The sequence below is a fragment of the Lineus longissimus genome, chromosome 13 (genome assembly GCF_910592395.1).
Source record: "Lineus longissimus chromosome 13, tnLinLong1.2, whole genome shotgun sequence".
Taxonomy (NCBI): domain Eukaryota; kingdom Metazoa; phylum Nemertea; class Pilidiophora; order Heteronemertea; family Lineidae; genus Lineus; species Lineus longissimus.
The window spans coordinates 4,376,329-4,389,528 of NC_088320.1; the positions used below are offsets into that span (position 1 = coordinate 4,376,329).

Below are 13,200 nucleotides of genomic sequence, written 5' to 3' on the forward strand. Positions count from 1 at the left end.
GTACACTGAATAACAAAGAAAAGATATTGCGATGGTATGGACTTTATTCGGTTCCAATTGAATTATGTTATACGTCGGCCTCCATTATTTACCTGCGAACTTCTGTATCATTATCAATGAAAATTACAATTACAAGAAATTGATATCGAACTGGATTTGGTGGTCGTCTTAGGCGTGGAGCTAAAATATATAACTTATAGGCCTAAACCGAGGCACGTCGCCGGGGATTTCGACAAAATGACTCCTCTACCTGATGTTGTTTGGTGAGACAGCCAATTGTGGGTCTACCTACAGTGAGATATCAATTTCGATTCTAAACTAAACTAAGCACTGAAACTAAGCACAGATATGTGATTTGACTGCCTTTTGGCTGCTTCAACATTTTGTACCAAGCCAAGCTCACTAAAGCGAGGCACAAGGTATAGCAAACAACATTAGGTGTAAAACATCAAAGTCAACTTTGAAAACTACAGGACGGAAACATAAAAGTTAATCAGTCTACGGTTACATTTTCGAAATCAAATTACTCTTCAATTCATCTACAGTGTTTACAGGTGTTCTTTAATGATATAATCCCATGTGAGAACCACCCCCTGCTGAGGCCCAAGTTCTAGTTTCTTCGTTTCGACTTTGTCCTCCATCTTGTAGGAGACCCCGTTTTCTGTCGTCAAGATAACGGTCGCTTCCGCCGGAATCACGGAGAGTGCTGCGGGATAGTCATCTTTGGAGGTGGCAATACCAAAGTTAATGGCAACAAGATACCTACAAAGATGCAGATCATAAAATTATGAAGACTCATACGGTAAATAGTGCTCTGAACACAACAGCATCATCTGCTCTCGGTATGCGTATGCTTGAGCCTAACGTGTTTAACGCGTTTTAGAGGCCCATTACAGCTTTACAACGTACATCAAAGCTATAGTGACCAGAATCAATTACGACACACAACGGCATGCAACTTTTTCCTCTTCTTCTTCCAAGTTGAGTGTATTATCTCCAACCAGTATCATAACACTACAGGCGCAGAAAGAACAGATTTGGCAACTTTCAATATAGGCTCGCTACACATGATCACCGGGCAATCCAGTGGTACAGCCATTGAATCCTTGTCAGTCGATATGATAAGTGGTCTCCATCCTCACCTTGCAACCCCGTCCCACTCCTTGACGAATGAAAACACATTGTCGTTGACTACTGCATAGTGCATGTTGTCACTCTGCTTGATAGCCGCCTGTTTCCTGAGGGCGAGGACACTCTTGTAAAAGGTCAAGGTCGAGTTGACAATCTCCTTCTCTAGCTGTTGACAGGAATAATATGACTCTGTAGATATTTCAATATTATTTTGGTGTCATGTACACAATAGAAACATTGTAAAATTGCATGCATATGTGACCACAGGGAGGGCCACATATTTGGTTTTTTGCTTTTCTGAACAACGAGTTGGAAACGGTCGGTTTTGATATGATGATGTATTGGAGATTATATCCGAAAAGGTCACCTCAGAAATGTCACATTAACAACCAAACCTTTTCCGTTCTCATGCCGGTTTGATCACTTCGAAAAACTACACACTACGCATTCCAAAGCTAGATCAGGATGAACGTACTTACCAAGACATTGATATCGGCAGCATCACTGTTGACCTGAAGCCAGGGGGTCACTGCGGCGTCGGTGAAACCAGCGTTGGTTGCATTACTCCATTGCATAGGGCTACGGTAGGCATCCATTGGGTCGCTCTGAAATGAGAAATCATACGTTAATTGCACCATCAAATGGAGCTCATAAAGCGAATGGTGACTTGTATGGGATGTTTTCTACCGTTGAATGCAAACGCACAACACTCGTTACTTACAAGGCCTGTCGCTGCTGAATCCACCATACCCAGTTCATCCCCGTAGTATACCAAGCCAGTCCCGGGCAACAGGAGGGAGAGCATGTTCAAGGCATTCAGGTAGTTGACTCCAAATCTGTTGGCAGGCCGGGACAGCGATGGTGAGGTCACCTGAATCGTGAAAATACATGCAGCATTGAAAATGTAATGACTTGTCTGCTAGAATTATGCAAACTATACAAGAGAATACACATTCAGAAAACAGAAAGGTACCGAGATCTTCAACAGTATTCAGACTCACCGGCCAATTGGTCCTCTGCGCACCAATCCCCGTGAGCCAGCCTTCGACCAACCCCTTGACGCACTTGCCATTGCAGGTGTTCTCCATCGCCTGCAGCCTGTGGTTCACCAGCTCAATAGCCTCGTCAGCCTCATAGTACTGCTTTGCTTCTTCCGGGGTCGTGCCCCATCCGTCGAGAAGAAGGAACCTGCACAATGAAGGAAATCTACAATACCAATACTCAATTCCAAGAGAATCGACTCGAACTTCACTACAAATCCGCCATTGATGGCATCATTGGCGCAAAAAACTACTTCTTTCGATCTCACTTCTAAAATCGTTTACGTTAAAATCAGCTACAAACATTCTTTATCAAGTTACTGAGCTATGTCAATACCAGTGAACATATATAGAAAAGAACTGCTCAAATATCGATATGCACGATAATTTAGAGGAGATCAATACTGCCCATCTGCGTGACCTCTTCACAATCGTCATGTGGAAACGACGCAGACTGATTCCCCAATATGGCGACGACGACGAATGGTATCGGAGGGACTACGTCCCCACATCTCGTTTCCAGGTAGACTCGACTCCCTAAGGTTACAGATGTACATACTTGGCGCTGACATTGTTCTGCAGGCTGAAGTCGTCGAGGAATCTGCGCCAACGCTTAATCATGCCATGGGTGTCCGCAAGATTCTGGGTGTAGTTGTGCATCAGAGAGTTGTAACCCTTGGAAAAAAATTGAATGATAATTTCCACGTTACTTTCCTATTAGCCTCATATTTACAAAATCGACGTTTCAACCTGCAGGTATTAGTTAAAACTTTGGGGTGGTCACTAAATTAATAAAGTTGTAGAGAGAGCAGATTGACACTTTATACCGCTTTTATCATGCAGGATTAGTATTCTTTCGCTTAAACTGGTTGTGGACTTCTTCCCTATGAAAGATCGATTTCGGATGCGTCTGCCGAGATTCTTATAGACACGCCAAGCAATCCCTTCCTGTCGGATGGTTTAGTGTCTGTTTCTATCACGAAAGGGAGGTATTTTGGACTCAACAAGCGTAATGACTGAAGGAACAGTCAAAGGCCGCTCCTCCACAGTAACAGGTTACGCAGCGTATTCCCATCAGGCCTTTTTATGCTATTTTCGTCACGTTACCGCGTGGGCAAAGGCATGTTTGCAGAAGAATGCGCTACAAATACTGCAGCAGCGGAAAACATTGTGTAGTGTGGAAGAAGCATTTTCACAGCCCGTTGAAATTGAGTTATAAAAGCTCACATTGCCACTTGGGTTTGTTGTTTCATTTCGTAGATCGTAGTCCTCGAACAGGTAGGAAGCCCGGGGGATGTAGAATCCGTCTACGCCCTTCTCCAACCAGAACGTCATGGCTTTCTGGAAACAAGGATTCAAATGCCATTTTGTAATTACATGTATTCACAATGATTTTCGTCTTCATCTATTTGAACCTTCACATTAATGGTACCGACCCTTTATGGGAATGATTATTATCCCGCTCTCATAGTAAGGATCACGATAAAGCACTAATTTGAGCTCAGCCAGTAAAGGAACAATGAAGTCACTCGGCTGCAAGTCGAAGCCGTAACTTCTCGATCAAAAGCTGCGCTGCCCTACATTTGTTACCATCTAAATCCTAACGATGAAGTGCATACCTCTATTTCTTTCTGGACCTGGGTATTCCTCAGGTTAAGGTCTGGCTGGAACTCGGTGCCTTGGTGGAAGTAACACTGTGTGCGATTGGCGTTAAATGTCCAGGCGCTTTTATCAAACATGCTAAGCTGTTGAAAAAAGACATTACTTCAAGAACTTGATATCAGAAAAAGGACATTCGAAAATGGCTGAAACTAATGGATTTATTTCTTATACAATCATGTCCTATACTTATTTCAAAACCCCCGTGAAGTCCTCAACCGAAGCATACCCAGTAGGAAAACCTTTTAGTGGAAGCGAGCTTTATCATAAGTGACTCTCTGATTCTTACTCAAAGGTAACAAGATTGTGTTGAAAAAGTATCGACCCTTACCCAGTTGTTTGGAGGTTGGGTGCCAGCGCTTCCACAATCCCTCCAGATGAAGAAGTTCCTGTAAGCGTTTGTTTTGTCCTTTGCACTCTCAATGAACCAGGCATGCTTGGTTCCAGTGTGGTTGGGGATGAAGGTCATCAGAAGGTGCAGACCTGAGATGCAATGCATAAAATATCTCAACATTGAATCATAACTTTAATTCACTATGTCTATTTTCTAGGCTCAGAAAACCTAGGATATGGTTTAAACCTAGAGTACATGTTATGTACGCTAGTGTCAGATTTTAATCATCATGACATTGTGAATACTGCCAACGCTACTCGCATTATTTGCCAGAATCAGGATAGGAACGAGGTCGACGCCAAGTTCTCTTAAGTACAAGGTCCGAATGGAAAGAAGGTATCGGACAAGGTGCAGTGCTGGTGCTGTCAGTAGACTGAATCTGATTGGCCATAGCGATCAGTAATATGGGATTTGATCACGTGATGTGACGTCACAGCGGAATCCTCCTTGGGTATCGGATATGGCTCTGAACTGTTTAATTACGCAAGATCATGATTTCTGCTTTTCTTACCTTTCTCGTGGGTCTTGTTTATCAAACTTTCCACAGCCATCAAATTTCCATAGACTGGATCAATGTTAACAAAGCTTGTGACGTCATATCCACTTTCCGATGGTTCCCCTCCGTTTTGTAAAATAGTATCAAGGAGAAATGTATCAACCCCGATATCGGTGAGATGGCCGAGCCTGTTCTCGATGCCTGAAGTTAGAATGTGAATAGAATGTCACCTTGCCCTAAACCTCGGCCCTGTGTCCATTGCTCTCAGGGTTCTGCCGGACACTCGTCAACGGTTGTATCTCGAATGCGCATTATGCAGATTTTGACAAAGTCTCCTGGCCTTTTCAGTCGCCAATAATTTAGCCGACGTATTGTTGCTAGTCAATTGAATGATTTTGCGTTATCATTAACTTGGCGTTGAGTCCATGGGCTTTATTGAAGGAGATACCACCAAGTTAAGTTAACACTTAGTTAGTGAAATGAGTTGCCTCAATCTCTTCCTCAGGGTACAGCTCTGTCTTGTATGTTCTGTCAGCAAGAAGCGTTGCAGTTTAAATGCCTCTCCAAATGTTTATGCACTGAGTGCACTTTAAGACGATTACGTCATCAGGGGTCAATCAGTACTTGAACCGCCGGGAGTGAACGTTAAACTACTAGCGTCCATCCTAGGAACAATTACAAGAATAGCGAGCGCGCCCCACTGTGCGGGGATTTGATTTTTAATACCTTTGATGTCACCTCTGCCATTTTTGTCTGAATCTTGAAAACTCTTGGGATAAATCCAATACACTGTCGTTTCCTCCCACCAAGCAGTCTTCTTGGCTACCTTGCATCTAAAAGACACTCAAAATACTAAGAAATTGTGTCGTTGATGCCTTTGAACTCTTTCCATCTAACGAAATTAAGTTTGCCTGATTCGAATGATGAATCATGCGCTAAGGCACTGGCTGTAGATAAAGTCGGGATCGAAATCGAAATAGCGTGATAATTCAGTTAGATTTCAGATTTTCCATTTTACATGTATTTGGATTTCGATGATGGAAACTGGGTAGCCACAGCCGACAGCTTGGTAATAATACCTTTGCGTACCAGTACGATGTAAACACGCCTTACCTCGGGAAGACTACAATGAGGGCAATGCTGGTGCAGACCAGTACCACCCAGCACAGGAAAAAGAACCAGATGAAGATATTTCTCATATTTTTCCAGACTCTGGTCCCAGAATGTTGCAAAAGCTCCTCTTTCCCCATGCCTGCATATGGCTTCACCTTAAATGGACAAGTAGGGCATGAGATATGTTGGTCTTCTAGCAGGACCGTGACTTCTCCTATTACGATAGAACTCAACCAGCAAGTCAGATGAACATCTCGTTCGTGGGGTGAAAAAGTTTGAAATGTCCTTGGACAGAATGTCCGGGCAACAAAAAATCCTGTTATGCACTTTAATCTCTGAGGTATTCAGTCATGGTCTTTATAGAAACATATAACATAATCCATCAGAACACAGGAATAGCGGGGTAACATTTTCGACTACTACAAAGCCTACACGACATTGGCTCAATCCTACCTTTATCTCTTCAGCTTTCTGGGGGTCAGGGTCCTCTATTGCAATGACGTCCTCCACATTCTTTTTTGGTTTCCCACCATCTTGGCCAAGCTCGACCTCCAAAGAGTATTTCTCGCTCTGCATCTCAACTCTTTCTACTTCGTTGTCCTGACTTGGTTCCGGCGAAATCTTTGTGCTGTGTCATAAGGAAAATGCCAGCGGTTTTATTACTAATTTTCAGTTGAATTTCACAGAAGAGCTTTCAAAATCCTTACTTGGTTTAGTTTTCGTTTATTTACATGGTACGGGTGGTGTGTTCCGAATAATTTATAGAGTAAAACGCTATGATGGGTTACACAATAGAGTAAGACGGTGGGTTGATGACAATTTCCCGAAATAAAGCTGAGTCAGCAAAATGCGACTTTACCGCAGTAGAGAACCACTCAAACCATCGGATCCATACAAACATGTCGGTTGTTGGTGACATCAAGAAAATTGGGAATTAAACCAAATTTTACAAAATATATTGTAGGACAAGCCCAAAAACCAATTGCGAAGCTATCCGGAATCAAATGCCCAGAAAAAGGTTACGCTTTATACATGTACATAAAGACGCATGGAAAAAGCAAGCTTATTTTGTGGTACGTAAGCCCATCAGTGAAATTTATGAGATCGTCATGACCTATTTCACCGTACACACTTTTGAAAAACAGATATGCACCCCTAAAATGCCTTTCAGCGATATGAAAAAGCCTTAGAGGTTTTTGGGGTTTTCACTTTACCGAAAAACCTCTGAGGAGTGTATATTTGTGTTAGCCGAAAAACCCCTAAAAGGGGTTTTCAAAACCTAAAAAACCTTTATTCTGAGTGTGTCGAGGGTATGGGTAGAGGGGATAAAGCAAACAAAAAGCATGATTTAGTGGTCCATAACCCTGACAACAGGATGGGGTCCATATAGCAGAGCCTTCAATCAGACACGGAAGGGGTTTGAATACATCGCGAGGATCGAAATGGCGAAATATTTGGCGGGACTTGTTCCAGCAAGCTTAAAGGGAAAGAACAGTCAGTTTGCTACCTGAACATTTTGCTCGATTATAATATTCTATTCCGTCAGAGGATGAAGTGGCAATGCTGTATTGCTTTGAAAGTATTATAGCAATTCAACTCCTGCGGTAGGCTGGGCAGCGGCAATTACCTAAAGATATTGACGGGGACACATCAACTTGGTGTTAATCACGTATTGCAAAGAAGCGGAGTTGGCCCTTCTGTCATGCATCATATAAACACCAAAGTTTTTGTATCCTATCAAACACCCTACATTTAAAGGGACTGTGAGACCATGAGAGTCTCAATTAAATGTAATTGGGCCTGGTTGCTGAAAACAATTTGTTATTGTTATAGACACTGACGTTAATTTAACTTGGAGTTATCTCCTTCAGTTATCTTCAGTTATAAGTCCATTAGACTTAAAGCCAAGTTAGGCTTAACGCTAGGTTCGGTTAACGCCGGTGTAACATCTGTGGTTGTTCCCCATGTTTCAGTGTTTCCAAACAATAGGCAGCTAGAGAGACCATGACTTTTCAATAGGGGGGATACACAGAAAAACTCGTCAATCTATTTTTGAGCGTTCCCAAACAATGAGGGGAAACACTCAAAAACAGAAACACTCAAAAACATTACACCGGCGTTAGTGACAAGACTTGTTTCGTACACGCCAGCCCTGATTACATTGCCCGCTTACTAGCATACACTTATTAAAGCAAAATTTAATCTTTCCACTCCTCCAAACACTATAAATTGGACAAGCTTGTCATTCTCGGATTTTTTTCGACCTCTTTGTATTCGTTCGGCGAGTTCTCGCTGTTTTTAAAATGATGATAGGTAACCCTTCAGAGCATGCCAAGGCATAAAAGTGATATAGAACGTTCTTGTAGAGATGGCACTCGATACTGCCTGAAAATAATGCGCGAAATCAGCGCACAAGTGTGTCAGATTATCGGCAAATATCGTGAGATCGCGGTTGAAACAGAAAACTATAAACTCACCTCAATTCTGGTGTGCAAAGACTCCGGTAATCTGAGGTACTGGAAAGCAACACAGCAAAAGAATACGAGTTGTCATAAACTTAATATCCATCGACTCGCCCACCGTTTGTCAACGAGAGGTCTCCAATGCTTGTAGCACATATCAAAGGCGTGATCATGCCCTGTTCTGTAATTCGGGTGAATGGTTCAAATAGTTGTTTGCACCACCACAAAGACTTTAAAATATTTTTAGACGGGTTCACCCGGCCTCACGTAACAATCTCTGAGTGTTTTGTCTGCGCCTTGCTCGTTGAAAGACTATTGAGCGTTTCAGATATCGTCACGGCGTTTATGTTAAAGCTTACACTATGATAACACGGCTATTTTCCTTTTGTTTTTCTTAAGAAAAACTTTGTAGCCGCACGCTTTCGATGAAACGATTTTTTTTTCCAAAATGCCAGGCCCAGTTGCTGAATCAGCGTTAGAGACAAACGTCAGCGGAACCTCAACTAAACGTTACCTCCTTTAATAACTTTGAGTAACCATAATTGCGTTATGACTGAACGCCAACATTACCGCTAACGCCGATGGAAGGTTCGCTAACTTTGAAAGCCAGGCTCGAGGTCAATCGCAAGTTTGCTACGCACTTCGTATTCTGCATTTACAATTTTAATGGAGAATACTTTTGCCGAATGCGCATTGTGGAACGCGAATGTGCAGGAATCAACAGTGTGCATGAGGCACCTCGCAAGATATTTTCGAAATGAGTTTAGACAAACTGATTTACCTACATACATGTAGTACAATAAAGTTGTTATCAACCGGTCGATAGGTAAATATTTATTTGCATATCCATGTACAAAATAACCTGTTTGGTCCTTCGAGATAATAGGTGACACACAAAACCCATGCATATGGACATGTAAACCATACATGATGTCATATATCATGCACACACGATGTTTAATACATAAGCTATAAAAGGGACAATTTGGGCGTGGTATTTACTTGGCCAGGAGGATAATACCAATGCTTGCCACCATGCGCCGCCACTGGTAGTATCACACGGATCTCAAGAATTATGATTTTCGCCAGTTTTGTGCGCGAGGCAGTTTTTGATATAGCTTGTGAATTTTATGCAGGCATATGGGTAGACCCTGTTCTTATGCAGTGTTTATTGCAGTTCAATGGTTTTTCATTATACTGTTTGGAGAAGTCGCGGTCCTGCTGGAAGCCATTTAAAAAATGTTGGTCATTGTCTTGATGACATCGGTGGCCACCGCAATTGGTCCTAGTGATGACTATATCATGACATTGGCTTATTTATTCCGAACTTTGATCAGATAGTGACGGTTCTTGTCAATGGTGCACAAGATCTTGTTCAAGACAGGTCTTTTGTTTGGCCTGCCCTTGACTTTCAGGTATCATCACTATTGGCCGTGATTGTCATAATGCGCCTCCGCACGGGGGCGCGTTAGTCGCTATGCATGAAGTTGTTATTGTTGTTGATCTTTGACCGATCGTTATAAAGGCCATGAATAACGTCACTTCGTACATGTGATATGGTACCTGTGATATATATCACTAGTGTATATATACGCATAACCAATGTCCCTATAATTCCTTAAGGTCGGAGTTCGGCCAAAAGCGTGAGTAGGGAGTAGTGTACATTATGTGCATTGTACTGATTTTGTGATGTGGTCCTATGAACAACAACGAGCAGTAATATGTAACCCAACACCCGTCTACTAATCTAAGTGGCCTGGTGACCTACATAAACGTGTACACTGTAAATGCGGCTACCAATCCACCAGGAAGTCATTTTTGATAGAATTCACCATTAAAACAAATTCATTTACAACTCTGAAGGTGAGCCAAGGTCAATATTTTCTGAATGCTTCAGTCTGTGCCACTTTCGAATTGTCTAGGATGAGCAAGGAAGACTCCCGATAGGCCTACATCCTGTCATGTGAATCTGTGTCGTAATATGGTCAATACATGCATCGGAGTATACGGAATCAATCAAGCCTGTCACAGCTTTGCTTCTGATTCTTATGCCAGGGGAGGGCCTTCTTGGAAATTACACGAAGGCGATATACGTGTAGTTGGATTTGACCATAACAAGCAACATTACGCACAAGCTCGCACCCAGTTGGGAGGTAAATGAAATGTATCTCTGGTTGGTATAACAGAATTATGCCATCGGCCTGTAAACGAGATTCTTTCTTAAACGGCCTGGCGCCCAAGAAATGCGGGTCCATAACTTAGTGTTGTGCACTTCATTTAGCTGCTATCTGAATGTGAGCTTGTCGCTCGGTAACGTTCCTGCGTATTGCCCCAGGTTGCATCACGATATTACTGTCAATTCCGTTAGGAACCGTAAGGTGGCAGCAGTTGCCTTCTATCATCGTGTCCATACGTTGTGCCCCAGGTGTTGATGTGCCCCGTGTGTTTTTTGCTGATCGTCGGGCTTTTGTGCCCACGAACATCATGAACCAGCATCATCTACCAACCGACGGATGGCATAGCAGAACTCCGTCTCCAAATCTCGTCCCAAGGTAGACCCTTATGTTTCATTGCTGTGGGTAAAGCGGCGGATTTTTACAAATCAATCGTACATATGATAGAGCGCGAAATCCTTCGTTATATTTCAGGAGACATCATGGCCGACCCTCAAGCGAACACAGGTCTTGAAGAAGTACTGAATATGTTGGCAAAATGCTGCAAGTGCGGCCAGAATCCCAAACACATCATGGGAAAGCTTCTGCCGTGCGGTCACGTGATGTGTATTTCCTGCCTCCAGCAACTGGAGACTTCGCTCAGGAGTCACGAGGTAGACGACGGAGCAATGAAAGCGCCAGTCTCAGATGAAAACATTCGGGAGTGCCAGGAGAAACCTAAGAATAAGCCGATCATCTTGTCCTGTCCGTGCTGTCTGAAGAGCTTCCACGCCCAAAATACGGGGCTGTCGAACTTGCAGAGTCTAAACCTAGACTTTGGAATCATAAATCATCTGGTTCGCACCAATACCATTTGTAAGAAGGACTGCCAAAATCTTCCAGGGGAGTCTGCACAGCATTTTTGTTACGAATGCAACGCTTGGATGTGCGGCGATTGCTCCCCGAGGCATTGCTCCGCGGATAGGTCACTCCATCACGTGGTCACCACGGATGAATACAACAAGACATTTTCTGAATCCTTTGAACGCTGTCCAACGCATAGCGAACGTGCAACTATGTTTTGCACGGAGAGAACCTGTCAGATTCCCGTATGTTTAATGTGTCTGTCAATTTCCCACGCAGGGCACAAAGCTGTGTCATTCGAGGATGCTTCCGCCCTGATCAGGGAGCGTCTGTCGTCATTACGGAAGGCCAACAAACGTCGTCAAGAATCCCTCCGTGACAACAGGCAGAAGCTGACAATGAAACTGTCAGATGAATGCCGCAAATTCTCCGAGACCAAGGAGCAAATCGAGTTGAGGATGGAGGAGCTGCGACACAAATTGGAGTCGATGCGGTCACAGGTGACGGAGAAAGGCGAGCAGTCAATGGAGACAGTGAACGGGGATTCCATTGTGGCGAACCTGGTCGATAAGCTCCTAAAGAGCGCCATGCAGCAGGATACGAGTACCAATGTCCTCCTCGGTGTTAGCAGGATGATCAAGAGCAACCGACAGTGGTTCCCGATGATCAACTACGGCCCGAATGGTCCCGAGTTCTACGATTCATCTACTCTTACTGTAGCGGGTATTGTGGATCCGATCAATGACATTATGTCTACGATATCTTCCGACCCCTGCTACAAAGCTCTGTTGGAGCCGCCTAGAATACTCCGAAGTCCCTCAGCGTCGATGCTGCGATCACTGCACGCGTCTGATGAGGTGAAGAAGTACACCTTGGCCAATCATTTTGTTCCGGATGAGATCGCGAGCTATTTGTCCAAACCTGGCGAGGAACTGTCACAGCTGAGCGTCAAGCACACTACGACCCTGGCCAACAATGACCTTGGACTTTTGGTCGGGTTCTATAGCAGTGCCTTTGGATGGGAAAATGGAATTCTTGTCCTGTCTTGCAGGAATGCCAACAAGACATTTAAATGCAAGCGGGCGTTCAGTGTCCGCTACCAGAAACACACCTATATCAAGATCGCGGGGTTTGGATCCAGTCACCTGATGCTAGCAGACGACACCAACAGGTGCGTGGTAACGTACACTCTAAACGGAAAGGAGGTCAGCACGTTCAGCTTTTCACCAAACGAAGTTCCCCGCCATATTGAAATTATGGACAACAAGCTGATTGTGACCTTCCGCCACGAAATCAAGACATTTATGATCAATATATGTGGAGATATGGACGGGCAGCACCGCGTTGTTTTCGTCCTGTACAATAACTTGCGTGGCTTTGAGAAGGAGAATGTCATGTTAGAGGATGCGCATGTCAGCGAGGACGGGCAGCTGTTCGTCCGTGGCTTCATCTACCCCGAGAACACCAACAGAGTACGGGAGGATCCAGTCTTCCTTAACTACAGGCTGTACATCATAGATGAGAACCACAGGTCTGCTTCCTCACGTAAGGTCCAGTACAACTCCTGCGCTGACATGTACGGTGTTGGCAGCATTGCGCTGTCTCCAAACGGACGGTACATGTTCACCGCGGATTACAACCAAAACGCCGTCCTGGAGATCCCGATCAAGCGAGTTGCAAAGCGCACCACCATAGATGTTGGACGCAGCAGCTGTCTTCTCTCTAACTTGGACGGGATTGAGAAACTAAAGACTGTGGCCGTGGATAGAAATGGAGATCTTGTGATTGTCCAAGCAAAGGATGTCAAACTTTTCAGGAAAGTCTAAATGTATGACATTGAAAGAAGAGAAAACATCCCTAAACCAGCACTTTTATTAGTAGTACATGT

General features: G+C 43.8%; 2 protein-coding genes across 3 annotated transcripts; one reads left to right on the forward strand and one right to left on the reverse strand.

The window, feature by feature from the left end:
• Window positions 1-24: 24 nt before the first annotated feature.
• On the reverse strand, window positions 25-8,469 carry LOC135498121 (amino acid transporter heavy chain SLC3A1-like). 2 transcript variants are annotated; one of them, XM_064788291.1, is made up of 15 exons: window positions 8,311-8,469; window positions 7,341-7,460; window positions 6,287-6,461; window positions 5,834-5,988; window positions 5,447-5,553; window positions 4,736-4,921; window positions 4,162-4,313; window positions 3,791-3,916; window positions 3,399-3,512; window positions 2,731-2,846; window positions 2,133-2,319; window positions 1,853-2,002; window positions 1,611-1,736; window positions 1,143-1,297; window positions 25-762 (listed from the first exon to the last, which is right to left on the reverse strand). In XM_064788291.1, exons 2-15 carry the CDS (start codon window positions 7,346-7,348, stop codon window positions 549-551), a joined length of 1,971 nt encoding a protein of 656 aa, XP_064644361.1. In that variant the 5' UTR covers window positions 7,349-7,460; window positions 8,311-8,469; the 3' UTR covers window positions 25-548. The 2 variants fall into 2 exon arrangements, with proteins under 2 accessions (XP_064644361.1, XP_064644362.1); XM_064788292.1 differs by lacking the exon at window positions 7,341-7,460 and having other exon boundaries at window positions 8,311-8,468.
• Window positions 8,470-9,883: 1,414 nt separating this feature from the next.
• Window positions 9,884-13,192, forward strand: LOC135497909 (uncharacterized). The gene is made up of 2 exons (XM_064787904.1): window positions 9,884-9,938; window positions 10,944-13,192. Exon 2 carries the CDS (start codon window positions 10,952-10,954, stop codon window positions 13,136-13,138), a length of 2,187 nt encoding a protein of 728 aa, XP_064643974.1. The 5' UTR covers window positions 9,884-9,938; window positions 10,944-10,951; the 3' UTR covers window positions 13,139-13,192.
• Window positions 13,193-13,200: the final 8 nt, after the last annotated feature.